Here is a 23,700-nt window from a genome sequence, read left to right as displayed (position 1 = left end):
ATCAACAATCTATAAGATGTGTCACAGGCCCGTAGGAAGCAATTTCAGTCGGGGGAGGGGGCGGGGGGGGGGGGGGACAGCCATACACTTTCAGTTGAGGGGGCACTATCAACTACCAAAAATTCCTTGACAAGCAAAAGCAAAAAAAAAAAAAAAAGAAAAAAAAAGAAAGATCATCAGACATTTTTATTGAGGACAAGCATATAGTATCTACTTTTTTCTATAGTACTCTAAATGTCGGCAAAATTATTGGGGGGAAGGGCTGCGGCCATGTGTCATATGGAAAGCCGTAGGGTTTCATATGCTAAAGCCTCAACCTGATCTGCTTTACTTCTTTCTTTCTTTTGGTCTTTATTAAACTTCTAATGTATCTAATTTACACTTAGACATAATTTCATACTTTTCGTACCAATGGCCTTGATCTCACCAGAATGTCTTTGATCTATGTTGTGAGCAGTAATGGTTCATTCATCATAACAACGGTAGGTTCATAATTAGTCCCCCACCAGTCAAACTAGAGAGGATTATTATGGTGTCCGGATAGGGCCATTTGAAAAAGCTCAACAGCGCGTTCAGAAAAACACGCTGTCGCGCTAACACACAACACGCCATCACGCTTACACACAACATGTCATCGCGCTGACACATCATTGAACAACACGCCGTCACGCTAACACAATTCGTACAACACGCCGTCGCGCTAACACCAAACACGCCGTCATGCTAACACACAACTCGCCATCGCGCTATCACAAAGTTGTGTTAGCGAGTTGTGTGACAGCATGTTGTGCAAAGTTGCATTAGCGCGACGGCGTGTTGTGTATAAGCGCGATGACGTGTTTTGTATAATTGTGTTAGCGTGATGGCGTGTTGTGCGTTAGCGCGATGGCGTATTTTTCTGAACGCGCTGTTGAGCTTTTGCAAATGGCCTTATCCGAAAACCATAGATTATGGTTTTCCTCTGTCGTCTGTCTGTCCAACTTGGTTTCCCGGACTTTTAGATTAACTCAATAACATGAAATTCACAATTTTGGCGAACAGAAAATTGCTCATTATCAGAATGCAAAAAGTTGTGTGGTTGATCCTAAGAAAAGTTTTAATACTATAACGTGAAGCAGTCACCCATCCAAGGGTTATACAGACTCGCCGTTGCTTAATTTGCCTGAAATAGAGGGAGACTACCGCATCACTAGAAAAGCTAGCTCTCTAGCGAGGCAGTACAAGTTCAATCTTGATATACTGTTCGCTACATGTACAACATAGCTGTCTCGGGGCCTAAACCATGAACCCAGAAGGCATAAAGCTATCAATTAATATTTTGGTAGACTGCTAATTATTACTCACAATAATAATGCAATCCGCCCTCTTAGATTTCAGGAGTAATGAACGAAACATACACCAATGTATGACAAACTGCAACCCCCCCCCCCCCCCCCCCCCGCAACATAAAATAAAACTGAAAATTGTCACAACGAGCATCGACGAATGGGAAAAAATGACAGCAATGTCACCTTAGTCCTTTGGCCTGAAAATGAGGTCGTCTAAAGTAAGACCCGTGCTAATTATTGTGATTGCAATCCCTGTCTATCCAGTAATTTTCCCATATTAAATGATTTCAACGGGCTTTTTTTTCCAAAGACCTTGCTACAATGTGACCGAGTGAAAGTTACAGCACACTTCCTGTTAGCATTTATCATTTTTATATCAAGATTGTTTCTCCATCATTTATTTTTAACCCCAAGACTAAGAATGTCGTACTTTTCATTCCAGTGACCTTGTCCATATGACCTATGGGGACGATTGTCGAGTCTGATTATTTATTTCTATGCCCTCGAAGAACAGAATATTTATTTCCAAGACGACAGACATGTATTTATTTTCTTGCCTGAGAAGATTTCACAAGCCAAAAGGGAGAGGGGGATCTTTCCCAAACTCATACTCTATTTCGTGGGGGTAGGTATGTAGAACCAAAATCTGCCACCCCCATCCCCTTCAGAATCAAATGGTTGTCCCTTAAAATAATTGTTGCACTCCTCAAAGTTGCTGGGGAGGGGGGTTTTACTAGTAAGTGAATCACTATGTACATCTGTTTGTCCGCAGATTTTTTTGGCCTGGACATTATCACCAGATCTGTTCAATATACCCCCTCCCCTAAATTTTGTAGAAATAAATTGTACCAATTATATAAACTTTTTGCAATGGCTGTGACTTTAAAGTTGAGTAACCATGATTTGAAGAAACTTAAATCTACACTTCAGAGAGAAGCCTTCATGAAGTTGTTTTTCTGACCCATTGGTTGATTTTTAAATAACCCCACCCTCTTTTCCATATTTCTTAATTATATCGCCTTGAAATAGGGCTTCACTCAAGATTGCTTTTGTGGCAAGTTTGGTTAAAATTAGCCCAGTGGTTCTGAGGAATACGAAAATCTTAAAAGTTTACATAGATATCCAGAGTACATTCATACATGCATACAAACACATGCAAGACACTTGTTGACCATAAGCTCACTCTAGTCTTGGGCCTGAACCCTTAACCCACAGAATATTTTTAGAGGGGTACACTGCTTATATTGGTAGAACATTATCATCATGCACACAATCTGCCACCTTTAAGTCAAGGAGTAGAGCATGCGTAAAATTTGGAGGAGATATAGACCATCTCCTTTGGATTGTGAAGTGGGGACCATGAACCTCACAATTTTCCCTCTCTTCTGCTCACTCATATAAAATGTTGCCTTGAGTTAACTTTTATGATTTTACGAAAGCTATGTATCTAATAAGTAAAATACAAATAGTTATATAAAGGCTTGTGGGGCAAAATTAAACAAAAAATACATATCAACTTGACAAATCTATAAACGAATAATAGATATTTAAGTAAATAAGAGTTATCTCTCTTATCAGAGTATCAATGAACCTTAAGAAGATTACTCCAAAATCTCCTGATACATTGATACTGGTATAAAGGAATTTGAAAAGGATAGCAAAAGGTAAAATGTCACCTGAATGAACCAGATGATCAAAAAGTAAAACAAAAAATTCAGATTCAAATATGTGTATTTTAGTATGAAAACAAATGCAGCATACAGAAATGAATGACACTATATGTGAACATATAATTGCGAGAGGATTCCTAAAAAATATGCAAAGTTTTAGCACTGCATATTATAACTATTCAAAGCACTTATTACAGATGTTGTCTAGAAAAAATACTGTTATTTTTCTTAATTATATTAATTTCCCAATAACCAGATAACAAAATTTTATCCTGAAAAATTTCCATCAACTTTTATTTTTTTTTAAACTGAGATTTAAAGAACATTAAAATTATTTTTCTTATCATAGAACATTTTGAAAATCTAAAAATTCTTCAAAAAAAAATCATAAAATTCTCACAGAATTTTCTGTGCCTAAATCCAAATTGTACTTTGTCCAACAATTGAGAAACATATCAAGAAATGTAATGAAGTCCGAGCAAGTAAACATTGATTTTGCTCATTATCCAATCACTCTCTGGATAATAAGATTTGGGAATCACAGGAATCTTGTTTTCTAGTTAGATTTTATCACCAAAAGAATGGCACTTTATTTGTATGATCAAGTTTAACGTGAATAACATAGTCAACAAAACAAGGGAGGGAATATAAAAAAAATTCCAATTCACAGTTAACAAAGAATGGGTAAAGTGCAACATGACTAGAAAAGAAAAACAAGGGATTCATAGGCAACAGTTCTCACCTTAGTCACCTTGCCCTTCTGTTTTTCATCTCAACATTTAATAAAACAAAATCCATCTTTAAACACAATGAAAACTAGATGCTGTCATAAGACAGTAATACTTGTACGTAGGTGTTTGCCTCTCAATGTATGTATTGGGTAACAAGGAAAGAAGCCACAATAATATTACATAAAAGTCCCTTTTTGACCCCCAATCACCCCCAGTGTGAAAATAAAAATTCTGAAACCTAAATGCACATATTGAGGACACTCCCTGACTTATTCCAAAATATAACTGGACTGCTGTGAAAAATATAAGAGATCATGAAGTCAGGTTGTTGTTGTTTAAAAAAAAAAAATTAGCCCCCATTTGGCCCCCACAGTGAAAATCAAAATTCTGAAAAGACACCCATGATCATATTTCAAAAGATGATTTGGCTACTGCAAAGAATGCAATGGGAGTTCAGTGAACCAGGTTTTTGTAGAAAAAAATGTCTTGTCAAACCAGTAGAGATAAAAAAAAACATGTGATGAACCTTTTTTTCCCTTTGAATTCAGAGGGCAGATCTTTAATAAAAATGCATATATCTTATTTGAGCATCATCTACTACCTAATGCAATGACATGTCCAAACACTGCATGAGTATGTTCCAAAGCAACAGCTCGAGTTGCTATTGTAGACTCTATTATCTCTCTGTTAATTGACTCTCATTTGACTTTCATTTTCTTGGCTGGAGGCTCATCTGGGGCTCCAATCACTTTATCCATTGAAAACCCTGTAAATTATATGCATGAGACTTGTTGATTCAAAGTATAACAAAATTTCCATATTCAGGGTCAGCTTTTTCAACATATTTTCAATGTTAGATTTTAAACAAGGAGCTCATGGGCTATAATGCTCACCTGAGTAACTTTGGCCCTTCTGTTCTTCATCATCAGATCATTTTCCTTACATATTTTTGTAAAATTTAGATTACATATTGTGGCCCAACCCTACCCGAGGGTCATAATTTGAACAAACATGAATCTACTCTACCCAAGGATGTCTCCGTATCAGTATAACTAATCATGCTTTTGCTGTTCTTGAGAAGATTTTGAAAGGGTTTTTTTTCTATATTCCTATTCAGCTTTCAAATAAGTTTCAACTCTTCTGACCCAATGGTTCTTGAGAAGATTTTTGAAAGATTTTTTTAAAAAAATATATTTCTATGTAAAACTTTGATCACTTATTGTGGCCCCACCCTACCCCAGGGGCCATGATTAGAACAAACTAGAATCTAAATTACAAAATGAAGCTTTCATTGAAGTTTCAATTTTTTTGAATTAAGTCTTTTTTTCAGTTCATGGTCTCATAAACTGTTTCTTGAGATTTTTAAAGGATCACACTAAATTTACACTATTTCTGCATTATCCCCCCTTGAAAGAGGGTTAATTGAACTTGGCCCTTGTTGTTCTGGAGAATTTAAATAACTAAAAAGTTTACACACAACATATGAAAGACAGATGCCAGACACTCATTGATAAAAAAGGTGTACTAGAGTCTTTGGGTCAGGTTTGCTATATAACTAGTCCCATTGTCTTTGTTGTTGGAATATCTCACCTTTTTCCATCCTGAGCACTTCACACTCCTTCCTGATCTCAGCAATAGCTCTTTCATCATCCTCCTGTTCAAATCCAACAAATATATACACATCAAATCAAGCCCATTTCACACAATGTTAAAAATCGTGACATGCTCTGTAGCATTCTGTTCACAGAAGCTAAAAGATTTTTCCAAGTCTTATATTTCTTACCATGCAAGTTATTTTTTTATAGCAAGAATAGTCAATTTGTCACAAATGGCCAAATATTGACAATAGGATAGGAATATCTTTCCCCAGAATGAGCATGGTGAAGATCACAACCCGACTCCTTTGCCTTAGATGAGTCATTTATCCAGTGTGGATAAGTATGGGCGCATTCTTTTTAACATATCTCAAGAATCTGATATGTTTGAGTCTTAAACCCCCCCCCCCCCCCAATATTTTATGGATTTAATAATTATATTATTGTTAAGATATTCAACTATTTTTCTTACTGTAACTTAGCAATCTTCCAATTCATAACAGTCTTTTGTCTTCATAAACCTTGTACAAATTACATGTATTATATGCTACTGCAAAGGAATTTCCAAGATATACGTTAAACTTTAAAGCAGTTTGTTGCTTGAGTATGACCGAGTCAACCATTTTTGTCACAAGTCATCTACATATTGATGTCATTTTTGCATTATGACGTCACAAACATGGAACAAACATGTAACATCTGCTATTTATAGAACATGTTGTGCCAAATTTCATTTTGATCTGAATTGTGGTTTTGTAAATATAGCAACAGTTCGCGAACTTTTTGATCACCCCTCATAGTAATATTTTCTACACAGATTATCTTTTGTCATTTCTATATGTTTAACTATTAATTTTTAGGAAAACTTGATTTTTTTAACATGACATTTTTGCACCCTGTACATTTTACCACTTTTTTTCACATCAATCTACCTTAGTCATATAATTCAATTTTTTGGTGGCTGATTATATTATTACCTAGTCAGGGTCATGTGACTTTTGCTGTCATTAAATGATTGTCATGTGACTTACCTCTGCTTTACTCCACAGGAAACAATCATTACACTTGTCACATGGTTTCTTTGGTTCTCTCAAATGTTGACAGAAATGTTTGTAGCTTATCTGATCAAAAAAATTTGAACTAAAAAAACAAATGACACTCCAACCGTGTAAAACGTACACCCACATACAGTCACAAAAATATATAACATAAAGATACTCAGATAGAACTGGCCTAAATACATTCTATTCCAGCAATCATTTCATTTAATGAATGACAAAGTATGATGTGGCCTCTTAGAATAAAACTAATGTTTTAAGATTTTGTAATAATGAGCCTCAAATTATGTCTTATCAGTGTAGCATATGATTGGCTTCACAGACAAAAGCTACAGAAATTGTGGTGAAATATTTAAATTACTTATCATAAAAAAAAAAAAAAAATTCCTAATTGCTAATGTATTTCATCAAATTTTAGATATATCTTAAAAATGCTAATCTTTTCTATAATCATGATAATACATAACATTGAATTATTTCATTAATATGCCCTAGTTGTTACATGAATGATATCAAATTATTGTATTTTCATGTAAATTTGTATTTATCATTTACTACACTTTTACAATGTCATTCCGAATTTCCTCTTTGAAATCCATTCACAATCATCCATATGATAAATGGATATAAATAGGCAAAAAATGTCAATTTTCGTAGCTAGTTCAATGAGTTTCTTGTCAATTTTAAGTTAAAATACAAGATCTAAGAAAGACAACACTGCCTTAATTTTTATCTTTCAAGACTTGTAAAGCAAGTAAATGACAACTAAATGATAGAACTATAACTTTTGATCCATACAAATGTCAGATTTGCAGTTAAATTGCATAATAAATATACTCTTTTTTGTGCACTGAATGAATCTTTTTTTTTTTGTTTATTCTTTGTTTTTCATGCACTGTAGAATTATTCTCTGAATAAAAGCTAGATTGCATCCTCAGAGGCATCTGGCAGATGGTATTTTTTCAGAATTTTAGCACTGTTTTATTGTACATTGTTCATGAATTTTTTTACTTATAGAAGTGTATCCTGCTAAAGATAAAGTACCATGAATTTTTACCTTTGCATAGTTACATGTAACAGCCACAGGTTCTTTATCATACCAATGCATAATGTGACAAAGTACCTCAGACAGTATGTATCAATGTTACAGCCATTACCTATGTTGAACTTTTCAACCAGGAACAAGAATCAAACCTTGACCTTGCAATCACAAAGAGCATGCCCAACTTCTAGGCTACCATAACACTGATTTAGACACATCAAAATAACGAACACTATTCTGCACTCAAAGGAAGGCCAGATATTGCAATATACATTGAACAACATCATCTACAGGTAAACTTCAGTATCTCGACAATGGATATGTCGACAACCTGGGATATGTCGACGTCCTTCCGCGGTCCCGGCAGTATTTACTATATAAATGATTTGCAAAAACTCTGATATGTCGACATCGGTTATGTCGACAACCCTGGTTATCTCGACATATATATCCACAGTCCCAAGAGCAAAATTTACCTGGTATATGTTGACATCGGCAATTTTCTGCTCTACTGAACCTAATTGTTTGTCAGATAGGGTCGCTCATCATGCACAGACAACTCCGGGTATCTCGACATCGTCAAAATTTCACACCTTTCACACCTAAGTTTTGACTGCACGCTGCTTAATTAATTCTATAGACTGTGTTTGTAGGTGAATCCTAAGCCCCCTTGGCTTGTTTGAGAAGTTAATTGCTTAATGTTCAGCTTGGGTAATTTCACTGCTCAATTTACACGATTCTTCATAAATGTACAGACGGTTATTTATATTGAAACCTAACATAACTTTTAAATTTGAAAAAGGTAACTAAATTACAATGAATAGAAAACACACTGAATAATTCAAACTAAGGAATTAAAAGATGTTTTAATGATATTTTGTAGTTAAAATGTATTCAACAGGAAACAATCCAATTAACGACACGATTGACCAAATAAGCCGTAATTCATGCATCTGTAACATCATTACGTTAGTTTAGATACACAAATCTCTTTTAAAAAATGAATTTTATTGTACATTTTAATGTACATTATTCCTCAATGAAATAAGAAAAAAATAATCCTCATTTAATTTTTTTTTCCGTATATCGGATGTCAACTTTATACTATTTGAAGTTTATAGAGCGCATTTCTTATCCTGTTTTGAAAAAAAGGCAAGTTACACGTATGCGAATGCTGTAACTTTGTGAATTTAGAAAGATTTCAATAAAGAACACGTTTTATATTAACTTCTTACATTTTTAATAAAAATAGAGGGAATTCTGAAATATGTTGAGCTGCAGTCTATATTGAAGTCATGTACATATAATAAGCTTGTCTGTTTTGCTATGCAGTGAAATCTTGGATGTCAGTTCTCAATTCTGATATCTCGACACCTCGGATATCTCGACATTTTCCGATGGTCCCGTCGATGTCGAGATAACGAAGTTTACCTATATTTGATATTAAGATAAACATAATTTTTTTTTGTGGGAGTATTATCTACTTAATTTGCAGATTTATGCAGGTGTTGTAGCATAGATCCTCCTCCACACAGTTTTCTCCCTTGGAAAAATTTTCCACCTATGGGAGGCAAAATCACCCCTGCATATATTATCCCCCTCCATGCACAAAGTCAGTATTGAGTTTCCAATGAGCAGAATGCCAAAATACCCAATGCCCTGGAATAGAATTTCACTCCCCCCTCCCACATCCTCTTCCCATTCCCAGGTTCCATATCTTTAATAAAACTGTCTGTTTTTTCTTCAATTATCTTAAATAATACAGTTTAACTTTGCTAACATTAAATAATAATTATATACTAATGTTCAAAAATTTTTAGAGGATTGGTTGATGCAGTAAATACGGCATAAGACTTGTTTAGCCAAAAATTTAATATAACACTTAGGGCTACTTAGAAAATAGGGCTAAGCAACTCTGATGTTTATCATTGATTCCTTGTAAGTTATACAAAGTTTTTTTATTTCATAAAAAAATTAAATTTAACCACACAAGTCTGATGGTATTTTTCACTCTGCTCCACAAACTCACTTAGTTTAAACCAGAACACCCCCCCCCCCCCCACACACACACTCACAAAGGTGAATTAAAAGAAAATGAAAGACTTACATTTGGTTTACGACAGACATAACACATTGAAGCACCACATTTACAGGTCATTTTGTTACATCCCTCTTCCTTCATAAATTTTGCTTTGCACCGGTGACAGGTTCGAATTTTAGCCATGGCCATCTTCTCCTCACTGTAAAAATGGTTATTTAGGATATAATTGAAAATTGACAGAATCAAAATAATGGTTTATAATTAGGATTTGCACTGAGTTTCATGTATCAGATCTTCACATCCAACACATTAACATACAAGAGGCCCAAGAGCCACAACACTCACCTGAGTCATTTTCACCTTGCTGTTCTTCAGATTTTCTAAAGATTTTCCCCTATATATTCCCGCGAAAAATGTTGCCCAAATGCATCAAGACTTGATCAAAATTAAATTCAAATTGTTCAAGAGATTTTTTTTCCTATTTATTCTACATAAAACATTGATGCTCTATTGTAGCTGGGAATATGATTTGAAAAAAAAACAAAAAACAAGAGGCCCCTGCTGTTTTCCTTTAGATTTTTTAAGATTTTTATATTTCAATGAAAAATTATGACCTCATTTATGGTCCCAACCTAACTAATCCATACAATGTGGGGATGCCTCAATATCAATGTGATATTCCCACGAAAAATGAATTATACATTATATGAGGAAATTTTCACACATCTTTCAACTTTGCAGGTCTAGTGATTCTTGAGAAGATTTCTTCAAAATTTTCCTGTTTACTTTGATCCCCGATTGTGGCCCCATCCTATCCCTGGGGGTCATGATTTGAACTATTAAGAATCTACACTACCAGAACCTTTCACCTGAGTTTCATCTTTTCAGCTCCAGTGGTTCTTCAGAAGTTTTTTAAAGACTTTTTCCTACATAATTCAATGTTACATGTAAATTTTTATTCCCCATTATGGCTCCACCCTGCTCCTTAGGACAATGATTTGAACAATTCAAAATCTACATTGTCTAGAAGCTTCCATCTTTTCTGCTCCAATGTGGTTCTTGAGAAGAAGATTTTTAAAGATTTTTATGCCCCCGGATCGAAAGATCCCGGGGGTATATTGTTTTTGTCCTGTCTGTCTGTTTGTCCTGTTTGTCTGTCTGTCTGTTGTCAACTTTAACCTTGCCCATAATTTTTGATTGGTTGGACCTATGACTTTCATATTTCACATGTGTATTCCTTGTGACAAGACCTTTCTTTGGGTACCATCATATTTGACCTTTTGACCTTGGAGTTTGACCCACTTTTGCAAAATTTTATGAGACTTTAACCTTGGCCATAACTTCTGAACAGTTGGTGCTTGAGGTTTCAAACTTCACATGTGTATTCTTTGTGACAAGGCTTTCCTTTGGATACCAACAACTTTGACCTTTTGACCTTGACATTGGAGTTTGACCTACTTTTGAAAATCTTTAACCTTGGCCATAACTTTTGAACAGTTGGTGCTTGGGGTTTCAAACTTCGCATGTGTATTTCCTTGTGACAAAACCTTTCTCTGGATATCAACCTTGGCCATAACTTTTGAACGGTTGGAGCTTGGGCTTTCATACTTCACATATGTTATCCTTGTGACAAGACCTTCCTTTGGATACCAGCCACTTTGACCTTTTGACTTTGACCTAGCAGTTTGACCTACTTTTGAAAAACTTTAACCTTGGCCATAACTTTTGAATGGTTAATGCTAGGGCTTTCATACTTCACATATGTAATCCTTGTGATATCACCTTCCTTTGGATACCAACCACTTTGACCCTTTGACCTTGACATAGGAGTTTGACCTACTTTTGAAAAACTTTAAAGTGACACTGTGATGGAAAAAGGGGAAAACTGACAAAAGTAGAATTCTTGGATTGGATGACACAAGCAAATTTTATTCAATTCTTGAAGATATTAGGTTTCAGAAAATTACAGGTTTCAGAACCTAAAAACTCTACTTTTTTGGAGAAAAATAAAAGTAAAAATAATTTTTGTTTGTCCCAACACAAAAATATTGCTTCACTTCTTCCTCCTTATTGTATGCATGTGCAGAAAAGTTGAAGAATTTACCATGGTGTCAATTCCATAGATGTAAATGTTGGATGACTGAGGATTTTGATACAATCTTCAATAAAGATGGTCAGAACTTATTTCTCACTTCTGTTTGCTCCAATTCAATGTTGTTTACAAGTTTCAAGCTAAAAATAAAAGTCGTTCGACCTTGACATTGTTGACATTGATGATAACAACAAAGCGGTAGATACAACCTTTGTTTTTCCGGCACTTATAATTTACAGTTCTTTTCTTGCTTTACAGTGCAGTTGAGTTGTCAGAACTTCGCTTTAGTCATATTTCACATAAATCTTCTGTTTTATGATACAATTATCTTAAAGGAAACACATGATTTTGACTCATTATGTAACTTTAACCTTGGCCATAACTTTTGAATGGTTAATGCTAGGGCTTTCATACTTCACATATGTAATCCTTGTGACATCACCTTCCTTTGGATACCAACAACTTTGACCTTTTGACCTTGACCTTGGAGATTAACCTACTTTTGAAAAACTTTAACCTTGGCCATAACTTTTGAATGGTTGGTGCTAGGGCTTTCATACTTCACATATGTAATCCTTGTGACAAGACCTTCCTTTGGATACCAACCACTTTAACCCTTTGACCTTGACATAGGAGTTGGACCTACTTTTGAAAAACTTTAACCTTGGCCATAACTTTTAAATGGTTGATGCTAGGGCTTTCATACTTCACATATGTAATCCTTGTGACATCACCTTCCTTTGGATACCAACCACTTTGACCTTGCCCTTGACGTTTTACTTACTTTTAAACTTAAACCTTCGCCATAAATTTTGAACAGTTGCAGCAAAGGCTTTCAAATTTCACAGGTATATTCCTTGAGACATGACCTTTCTTTGGGTACCAACATTTTTTATCTTTTGGCCTGGATTTTGACTTGCAATTGAGAAACTTTAAGCTTCACCATAAGCTGCCATACGGGGGCATCAGTGTTTCACAAACACATCTTGTTCCTAAATATTTCAATGTAAAAATTTGATCCCTTAGTGTGGCCCCACCCTTCCCCTGGAGGCCATGATTTGAAAAATTTAGAATCTACACTACCTAAAAGCTTTCACTAAAGTTTTAAAACTTTTTTTCCTGGTATATTCCAATAAATACGTTTGATCCATTACTGTGACCCCATCCTATCCACTGGGGTTATGATTTGAAGAATTTAGAATCAGCACCACTTCAGGAAGCTTTGACAGAAGTTTTATTTCTTCTGCTCCAGTGTTCTTCTTCAGGAGATTTTAAAATATTATTATTATATATTTCAATGTAAAACTGCTACCTTGGGGAGGGGGGGGGGGTTATATGTGCAATGATCAATCAAAAGTTTTGACCCCAATGACCTCTCATCATTACCGTAATTGACTTTGAAACCTGCATATGTTTTCCTCCTTTTATTTCCCACCTCTGCAGAAAATTTGGTGTCTATTGGATGAAATATATCTGTTTATGTAGCCTAAAAATCAACTGAGTTTCATTCAAGTTTGTAGTGGCTAAATAGTGCTACAAAGCTGAACAAAGAACTAAGCTAGCCCAAGATACATGTAGGGATGACAAGCATACAGTGAGTTCAACAAACTTAGATATCTTGACTAGAGGTTAAACTAGCTGCTATGATCTTGAAGACAGCTCTGACTCTTACCATTTTCAATGTGAGTACTATAAGAAGTCATTAGCCTTAAAAATAGTTATCTCACAGAAGAGTGCTTAGAGTATTATCTCACAGAAGAGTGCTTAGAGTAAACTAAACAGACATAGTGATTTTTATAGAACACCTCCATTTTTGAGAGGGCCCCACCTACTACTTACAATTTAATTCGTAGACTAACTTCATCCTTCTTTTCAATCTCCTCACATCTCTTCCCAAAATGTTCCTTCCAGTCTTCTTTACAGTATCTACAAGTCTCCTGAAAAAACAAGTGTTCTACATGATAGAGGATTGGATACTTGCATCAAATACAATTCTAAAATACTGAAATCTTACCATTTTGATTGATGCAGTAAGACATGCTTATAACATAGTCCTATGGTCGCCGAAGTATCATATGCTTATCAACATATAAGCTTCGTCATGCATTTGCACTGTTGAATTGTGTGTTAATTTTTACTACTTTGGTGCATGACACTATCTTTTTTTATAATAATGCATATTAACATGTCTGCTAGATGCTTTGAGCTTCTAGAAGAAAATATTTTGAGAATATTGCAAATTCTTAATACTTGATCACCTTAAGTTCTGTGGGGTCTAATCTCTGGACCCAGCAGACATGAATTTCACAAATTTGGTATGAGACTTATCACCCCTATGTAAACAATAAGCATGGTAAAAGTCCAAGAGTAAAGGAGATTTTCAAAGGTGTAACAACCTTCCATATATGACCAACTTATACCCACCCTAGGGCCTAAATCCTTGACCCAGAGGTCATAAAATTTCAAAAGGTCCGCCGAAAGAAAGCTGATCATCATAATCAGGCAAAAAGTTTGCCTGACTGTTTTATAAAAGAGATTTTTAAAGATATCATGAATTTTCAATAAACGACTCAGCCCAAAACACCCGAACATGTGCCCTGGACATAAGAGACATGATGCAATTCAGTTTTTGGTTGAGGATTAATTGCCCAATGTAATATTACAACTTGTCTGCTGTATGTCCAGACTTCAATAGTGGAAAATACAGTTGAACTTTGTTATCTCAAACACTGTTATCTTGAATACAAGGGAGTAGGGATATGTATTGAAGTGAGTTGTCAGTCCCAAATTACTTTTTCTTTATGTTTTTTTACTCTGTTTATCTTGAATCCTCAGATATCTCATATTTCAAAGTTTTATCTTGGTCCCGTCGACTTGAACATAATGGGGTTTGACTGTACATGTGGCATTAAGAACTTACCCATTTTCTAGGTCAACTACTAGGATATTTTATTTCATTGGTTAAGATACATTATTGTTTTGTTAATGCAACCATTTCAATTCTACACCACTGATCAATCAGCACATTCAAAGAAATGTTTTATTCGATAGATTGTTTTAAAAGCACCCCTAAATGAGATATATACCCACTATACAATAAGCACTGCTCTGTTTTTATCCTTTTACTGTCTTCCAGATTTATATACAAACATATTTCTTTAAAAAACTTTGTAGAGGTAAAATCTTTTTGCCCAAGATTTCAATTTTGCACCATTCAGCAATGTGATTTTCTGTTTTTGGTTCTATAAACTGATTCCAATTTCAAAGACAAATATTTGTCAAGTTATAATCTAACAAAATTAGTTCTTTACTTTGATACCAATTTTAGAACACAGAATTATCTATAACAAACATAAGCTCTGATGTAGGCTTGGTACATGCAGGGTTCTCACTACGATTTTGCTAACTTGAGTCCCAGGACTCAAGATTTCTGAGAAGGTTGCGTATCAGCTAAATTTGATGCATCCCCCCCCCCCCCCAAAAAAATATGTTGAGTCCCAACTGAATTATTGCAGTATCCTTCCATCCAAACATCAAAATAAAATCTTTACTATTTTAACAGTTCGTTTACGCAATATTACACGTTCAAATATGTAAACTGGTAATACATCCAAGCCATATTTTAAAATACACGCGTAATCAACTGCCATAAAAATAAACTGGGTGTTTATAAAGCTAAAATTAACTGTTGCATAATCAATTAGTACCCTATGGTTGACTGTATACAGTCTGGTCGAACCCCCAAACGGGGGTAACCGGAAATAGGAAAACCATACCCCCAAACGGGGGTACGAGCATGCGCAGATGCTTAAAAATATACGTATTTCAGGCAAAAAGTATGGGTTTACAAAAAACGCCGGTGCAAAGTAACGGATCATTGTGCAAATGTGAAACCACTCGGAAATGATAGATTAAAGGTGTTTTAAGAGTTTGTATTTTACAAAAATACAACTTTATTGTACAAATCGGGATTTATTCACTGGCAAAGTTGGCGATCTTTTGCTCCGTGACATCCAGGTAATTAAGGTAAAATATTTGATAAACAGACATAAGCAACTAATATTAAATTGAAATTATAAAAGAATTTTATAATTTTACCTTATATCTTTTATTTTTGTAATAAAATGCAAGAAAATGTGGTGTTAATATTGATTTATTTATGACCGTGAGTTTCAGTCCGCGTTTCCTCTGACTAGCAATCGAGGGTCTTTACTATCGATAATTATGCCCAGGAAGTGTAACAAAAATACATATAAAAAATATAATTTAAGTGCAGTTTATCGTATTTATTGTCTTTTATATCTTATAAGAATTTAATAAAATGTTATTTTAAGTAACAACGATTGTTTGGGGGAAAACACGATTATATGTTATTTTTTTTTAAATCTAGATTCTAAATTCATATTTTTCTCATCATTAGAATATTTTTCTTTGTGTTTTAAATTCCATGGTTTAAAAAAATCGTTATTGAGACGTCACACAAAATATTAAAATATTTCATGAAATGACGGAAAATTTTCGTTCTTTCCTACAGTATAAATTCAAAATATGGAAAAATTAACCTGTTGATTTTTTTCTGTTGACATTTTACCAAGTTCATAGCAGAAATAACAATATTATCGATCTTTTTTCCTTAGATAGAAGATTAAGGCAAGTTTGTTTATATTGGATACGGCAAGAGTTACCGTTCTTGTGCATTGCATGACGGGACAGAAAACCCTCGTTTGAGGGTATACCCCCGTTTAAGGGTTCGACCAGACTGGTATAGAATCACAGGTTTCATGTGCAATGAGGCGTCCTGTCGGTCCTCTGCACTGGGTGAAATTCACGAGATAATCAAGCCGCATTGTGTATACAAGCGGTAATTATGGATTCTAGATAAAGCTCAAGATTCAAAAGTGTTTTTAAAAATAAGCTGCAGTGTGTAACTTACAGGTATCGGAGTCTGGCATGCGACACTATTATGAATAAACATGAAATATCTTATAATCAATCCCTGTTTTTAAAAAAATAGAAATAGGTACAAGAAAAGTTGTTTCTTGGATAAACTTTATGATTGCTACAGGAAGGTTTCAAATAAATATTTCATTGACAAATCCTAACATCTAAAATCTCCGGTTTTCAAAAGCACCCGAATTTTCTCGCTGACGAGGATGCGTCCACTCGTGAGTCCGCGGATGCATCGTTTTTAAGAACCTGCGTCCCAAATAATTTTGCTGCATCTAGGACGCATTCTTGCGTTAATGAGAACCCTGTACTTGAACTTGTTGGGCTAATTTACCAGTGGATTGCTGAATTTGTGAAAACTCATAACAGTCACTGTAGTTTTTTTAAACAATGGTTTGTTTGAAAAAATTGGCTACAATATCAAATGCAGCATATTCTTTCCAACAAACATAAAATCCTATTGATTTTTTTTTAACAGTTAATTAATTACAGGTAACATACCTTCATACAGGATGTGTTTTGGCAAGAGAATACTTTATCCCCAGGATCCAATAATGCTGCAAAATCACAGTGTGGACATCTACAAGTGAAAATAAATGTGAAATTCTGAGTGTGGATTATTTGAAAGTGAAATAAATGAAACATGTTGCTATAGCAAATTGTGCAAAAAAAAAAATCTTAATAGAATTCCTTGATCAACAAAGCTTTCTTGTTTGTTGTGAACTTCCAGTCTGCATTTCATGCGAGCAAAAATAATTGGGAAAAATTTTAAAACTCCATAGGACATGAATACTCCACCCAGGGTTCATTAGTAATGTAACATGAAAATTTGTGAGACTTTGAATTTTAAACTACCTGATGATGCTTTCATATCAATATAACAAATGGCTTTGCTGTTCTTAAAGTTTTTTCCTATATACTCTTATGAAAAACTTTGATCACCCATTGTGGCCCCATGCTATCCCTCGGGGGTCATGACTTGAACAAACTTGAATCTACACTACCTGAGGATGCTTCCATTAAAATATGACCAATCATGACTTTGCTGTTCTTGAGAAGAAGAGTTTTAAAGAATTTCCTATGTATTCCTATGCTAAACTTTGATATCCCATTCTGGCCCCATTCTATCCCCGGGGGTCATGATTTGAACAAACTTGAATCTACACTATCTGAGGATGCTTCCATATAAATATGACCAATCATGGCTTTGCTGTTCTTAAGAAGAAGATTTTTAACAAGAGGCCCACGGGCCTTATAGGTCACCTGAGTATCATGCAACAACTTCGCCACATTGGATTCATGTTTTAAACCAGAGGCCATGAAATTCACAATTTCGAAAGAGGCACACTTGCTCATCATAATTTTACATTTAGTAAGCTTACTTAATACCCAGAAAGAGAGCAGAGGATTATCAAAGAATTAATGCATTTTCACTATGTAATCATTAGAGCCCTGCCCTAACACCAGAACCATGATGCAGGGGCCATAAAATTCACAATTTTGGAAGAGGCATCCTTACATATCATAACAATACTCTTAGTTCATCAGCTTAATACCCAGGAGAAAAGAAGAAGATTTTCAAAGAATTATTGCATTTTTACTATGTAATCATTAGAGCCCCAACCTAACACCAGAACCCCTGACCCAGGGGCCATGAAATTCATAATTTTGGAAGAGGCACCTTTACTCATCATAACTATGCATCAGTTTGTTTGTTAAATACCCAGGATCAAAGAAAAAGATTTTTAAAGAAATAATGCATTATCACTATATATTCAACAAAGCCCCACCCTAACACCAGAACCCCTGACCTAGGGGCCATGAATTTCACAATTTTGGAACAGGCACCCTTACATATCATAACTATACTCTTAGTTCATCGGCTTATTACCCAGGAGAAAAGGAGAAGATTGTCAAAGAATTATTGCATTTTTACTATGCAATCATTAGAGCCCCGCCCTAAAACAGAACCCCTGACCAGGGGCCATGAAATTCACAACATAGGAATAGGCACCCTTATCCATCATAACTATGCCTTCAGTTTGTTTGCCCTGGATCAGAGAAGATTTTTAAAAGAAATAATGCATTTTCACTATACATGTATATTCAACAGAACGCTGCCCTAACACCTGAACCCCTGACCCTGGGGCCATGAAATTCACAATTTTAGAAGAGGCACCTTTCATCATCATAACTATGTATTTATTTTGTTTTCATAATATCCAAGAGCACAGAAGAAGCTTTTTAAAGAAATAATACATTATCACTATATATTCAACAGAGCCCTACCCTAACACCAGAACCCCTGACCCTTGGGCCAAGAAATTCACAATTTTGGAAGAGGCACTTTTTCTCATCATAACTATGTACTTAGTTCATCGGCTTAATACCCAGGAGCAGAGGAGAAGATTTTTGAATAATTAATGCATTTTCACTATATAATCATTAGATACCCGCCCTAACACCAGAACCCCTGACCCAGGGGCCATGAAATTCACAATTTTAGAAGAGACACCTTTCCTCATCATAACTATGCATATTGTTTGTTTCCTAAATACCCAAGAGCAGAGGAGAAGATTTTTTAAGAATAATGCTTTTCACTACATATTCAACAGAGCCCCACCCTAGCACCAGAACCCCTAACCCTGGGGCCATAAATTTCACAATTTAGGTAGAGGGCTCAATGCTTATTACATTCATGCCAACAGTTTGCCTGCTTGATGCCCAGGAGTAAAGAAGAAGATTTTTAAAGATTGCATTAATTCTGATGGTTTTAGCCCCACCCCTCAGGCCCCAGGGGGGTAGGGGTCATGAATTTCACAATTTTTACTCCCCTTCACATATAGATGCTATGTGCCAAATTTGGTTGAATTTGGTTCAGTGGTTCCAGAGAAGAAGCTGAAAATGTTCAAATGTTAACGCACGACGGACGACGGACGACGACGGACGAAAACAGATAGCAATAGGTCACCTGAGTAAACTCAGGTGACCTAAAAATATTTAAGGTCTTCCGTTTTCACAGAAGACCTTATAGTGATTCTACTGTTTCTTATTAAGGTCTTCCGTCTTCAGCGGAAGACCTTACTGTTATTCTTAGGTTTCTTTTCCACTATTTTTATTATTGTTTTTTTTTCCTACCGATTTTGTGCACGCGAGTTCTCGGAAACGGCTCGCCCGATTTTCATGAAACTTTCAGGTCTGATAGAGAATTAAAAAATCTAGATATACAGTGGTGCCTCGTTTATCCAGACGCCTCTGTCCCCAACGAAATCGTCCGGATAAATGAATTGTCCGGATAATTGAATCACATCTCAAAAAGCACTCTCCAAGCATGTAAATATGCGCATTCTTGTTTCAAATGTGACAGCAAAGAAAAAAAAAACTTTTAAATTATATTTTGGTTAATTTTTTTAAAAGCAGTAATTGATTAATGAAAAAATATATTAAAAAAAGTAATTTACACAATAAAAAAATGGATGGGTAATTTTATGCCGAGATCTCCTTTTTTAATTCGCCTTCTCTTTGGCATGTGACTTCATGGGTTGAGCAAATTTTGATCTACTGTTGTTTTATTTTGCCATATATTATAATTATTGAAGCTCATGATCATTTGATATGACAGAACTGTTCAGCATCATCACTGAAAATGTTCAAATATAAACTAACCCTGTATATTCCCTGTATATTCATTACACAGGGTTACTATAAAATTAACTGAACACTGCAAACTAACTCAAACAAAGTATTAAAAACATTCGTAAACACAAGCCATCTTCATGATTATCAATATTATTTTTTTCTACAGACGCTAAGTTTGAATTTCGATCATTAAAAAATACCTTGAAAAACGTAATCAACTTCTGTACATAACGTCAGTTTTATATGTAATGGACGTTTGTAAACGGTAGTACAATAAATAGAGATATTTCTTCAATTATGTACCTTTCTATACTATCTTATGGAAAAAAAGCGTTTCAATTACATTTACGTTTTTTTAGAAATGGAACATCGTATTTTAAACTAACGCAATCGACATGATAAAGAGCATTACAAAATCGCTCGTTATTTATTGTTCATTTCATTTACAACTCTCCAAAATTCTCCTGAATTTACCGATGTATATACGGTTAGCAATATGATTTTGAAAGGATTATTATTTAATTAATGCACAGTGTCAGCTATAAACATGGCGCCACTGTATATTTTTTTTATTTTGATGATGTCACTTCCGGTCCGGAGATTTCTGCGATTTAGTGATTTTTAGAGGTTCACTTTGTCCGCTCGTTTTCTAAAAAAGCACTTGTAATAGGAACTTGATATCTTCAGTGATGATAGAACAATATTAATAGATTTGTACTAAGTAGATCATTTTTCCCGGAAGTGCTGCACGTTGACGCTCGGTATGCTCCGAAAATAGTCATATTGAGAATATCAAAATTTTTAGCATTTTTTAGAGAATATCTCTTTACTTGAAAATATTTTGTTAAAACATATAGAACAAAAGTTGTGTAGAATGTTACAATCTTTCAAAGGATATCAACAATAAGGGGCTGGCCCCTAAAATTAGGGAGCTAGAAGGGACAAAACTGTTTTCCTGATATCTCAGAAAGTATTGAGAATTTGTATAGCTTCATAGAAGCAAAGTTGTTCAAAATGATAAGTAGCAGCTATGGAGACCATTAAAAGTCGTCAAAATGACGTCACTTCCGGTCACACCGAGAGTAATGGTAAATGGCTCATTTTTGCACATATGACCGTAGAAGTCTCTCGATCTCAATCTCATCTCCTTCAAATTTAGACAGAAGACTTATTTGTTGCTTTGCAACAAGCTCGTCTAGTTATTATTATTATTTTTCCGCCCATCTAATTTTGTGTACGCAATTTCTCAAAAACTACTGGATGGAATTTAATGAAATTTGCAGGGACAATGTGTTGTAAACTGAAGTTATTTTATCCGAGAGATTTTTTGGAAAAATCACTTCCAGTGCCAAGTTACAGACCATTTTCTGAATTTAAAAAGACATTTTGTCCGCAGATAATCTCAAGAACGGTAAAAGATATCAATGTGAAACTTTCAGGGATTATAGATCGTGATAAATCCTAGCCGGTACATGACCTTTCGTTCGTCGTAGATACTTCCGGTTGTTACTGGATGCGAATTTAAAAAAATGAATTTTCTAATTTTTCTGTTTTTCAATATTTTTCTTTGATATTAGTAGGGTTAAAAGAGACATTTCCAAGAAGGTTTAATATATAATTTGTTTAAAAATTGATAAATCCAAATTCTAGATATTCGCATTTTAAAATTTGAAGCGGGTCCAAAATGGCGGCTGTCTCCGTAAACTCCGACGAGCAGGTCAGCACTCGGAGCTCCTCGGGTGGCTGGTACCTCGCACACTAACTTACAATGTCAACGGTGTTCTATTATTTCGGGTTTAATCCCGATTATGTCTAAATTTTCTTTCTCATTTTTTACCTTTAATTTACGTTTTCATGTTTATAAATGATGTTTTTTTCTGTGTGAATCTTGCGCTATTTTCATTTGTTTTAAATAAATCCTTAAAAATCCTTGCACTTTTGAAGGACTCATGTTATATTTTACAGACATTGGCAAGTCAAAGATTTCCTGAGAAAAAAAAGGGTACATAGGTTTTTTCACTTATGAAATAGTGATTGAGAGTGATCTCCCATGTAGAATTCTCTAAGCCATCAAAACCAATAAAGCATATGTTTACAGAGGTAAACAAAAAGCACGTGTACCTCCTTCAATGGGTAGAATCATCTATGCAGCAAGAAAGAAAAGTAGTAATGGCTTTGTACATTGTATTCAGGAGACAAAGAGCCAACAGGTCGTCTTTTACCATAGTTATGCCCAGTATGCTGGGAAAGGCAAAGATGTGACATATGCTGAAAGGTAGACCTACTGATATCAGTTTCTAGCTATAGGTTGTATGAAGGAAGCAGCATTTAGTAACTACGAATAAAAATTGAAATAAATCCATGCCAATATTTTTATGACAATATGTTTCAATCAATTTAGTCAGTTACATGATAGAATCAATCAACCAGCCTGACTCTCTTGACCCTTATGAATAATAAGTAATTATAGCTGTTAAGGGAAGTAACTCAAAAATAGAGATCGGTGCCGGTATGTCCTTGTCTTGTTTCTATATTTACATTTTCAGCTAAAATATCTAGAAGTCATAGGAAATGAAAATACAATAATGTATATAAAACAAAAACCATATGAAATAAGTGAGTTTTGGAGAAATATTATGGTGAAAAATTATGTAGGTCCCTTTTATCAACATTTACATAGGAAATGCATTGAGACTTGCAAAAACACTGATTTGACAAAATCTAAAAAAAAAAAAAAAAGAAGGTTGGCTTGGTAGGTTAAACAATCCAGAATATAGCCTGTTTATTACAATTAAAACTACTCAAGAGTTCTTGAAAAATTCTATACGAGAATTTGTCTGAGCAAGAACTCGAAAACGGTAAGAGATTAAGACACCAAACTTATATGAGCAACAGTCCTTAAGATGTAGGCAAAACCATTTTGGTTCAAGGCATCAGCTGTCACTTCCAGTCGTCACAGGAAGTGATAAAAGAAATCAAAAATTTCAACTTTTCTTTTTTTAATTGAAAATTGCATCACTTTATTGCTTCTTTTTCGCAGATTTGAAAGATGTTGGTCCCACCAGACACAAATACGACAACTTCCGATTATAAGAGAAAAACTAAATAATTTGAGTATTTTTAATTACTTTCCCATAAATATTCTTTATAGATAAAGTATTTGAAATGAATTTTAAATATGTAATTCAGAGTGCAAATGTCTGGAATAACCTTGAAAACGTCAACTTCCGGTTAAAGGAGATAGCACGTTGGATTTTCACGCTGACGACCAAGGTTAAATTTCCAGAGTGTCTGAATTTCTTTTATCACTTTTTCAGCTTGAATTTTCGTTTTTATTTTCAGAATCGGACGGAAGACCTCTCATTGCTCGCAATGAGTTTCTCGTTTCCTATATATTTCTATGTAAAACTTTGATACCCCATTGTGGTCCACCCTACCCCCAAGGGTCATGATTTGAACAAACTTGAATCTACACTACCTGAGGATGCTTCCATATAAATATGACCAATCATGGTTTTGCTGTTCTTGAGAAGAAAATTGTTATTTTTCTTATGTAT

The 23,700-nt window shown here is 34.7% G+C and overlaps 1 protein-coding gene across 1 annotated transcript in view; it reads right to left on the bottom strand.

The window, feature by feature from the left end:
* Positions 1-3,041: 3,041 nt before the first annotated feature.
* Positions 3,042-23,700, bottom strand: part of LOC133190621 (uncharacterized) — a 34,909-nt gene continuing 14,250 nt past the window's right edge. The window contains exons 13-18 of the mRNA XM_061326311.1: positions 17,006-17,084; positions 13,397-13,494; positions 9,532-9,664; positions 6,356-6,445; positions 5,320-5,383; positions 3,042-4,495 (exon numbers count right to left, since the gene is read on the bottom strand). Of these exons, the coding sequence (XP_061182295.1) occupies positions 4,428-4,495; positions 5,320-5,383; positions 6,356-6,445; positions 9,532-9,664; positions 13,397-13,494; positions 17,006-17,084 (532 nt within the window). The 3' untranslated portion in view covers positions 3,042-4,427. The remainder of the gene's footprint in view (positions 4,496-5,319; positions 5,384-6,355; positions 6,446-9,531; positions 9,665-13,396; positions 13,495-17,005; positions 17,085-23,700) is intronic.

The sequence above is a fragment of the Saccostrea echinata genome, unplaced genomic scaffold (genome assembly GCF_033153115.1).
Source record: "Saccostrea echinata isolate AGI-Se365-2 ecotype Australia unplaced genomic scaffold, CSIRO_AGI_Sech_v1 ptg000022l, whole genome shotgun sequence".
Lineage (NCBI taxonomy): Eukaryota > Metazoa > Mollusca > Bivalvia > Ostreida > Ostreidae > Saccostrea > Saccostrea echinata.
This window is presented reverse-complemented; position numbering and strand designations above follow the sequence as displayed.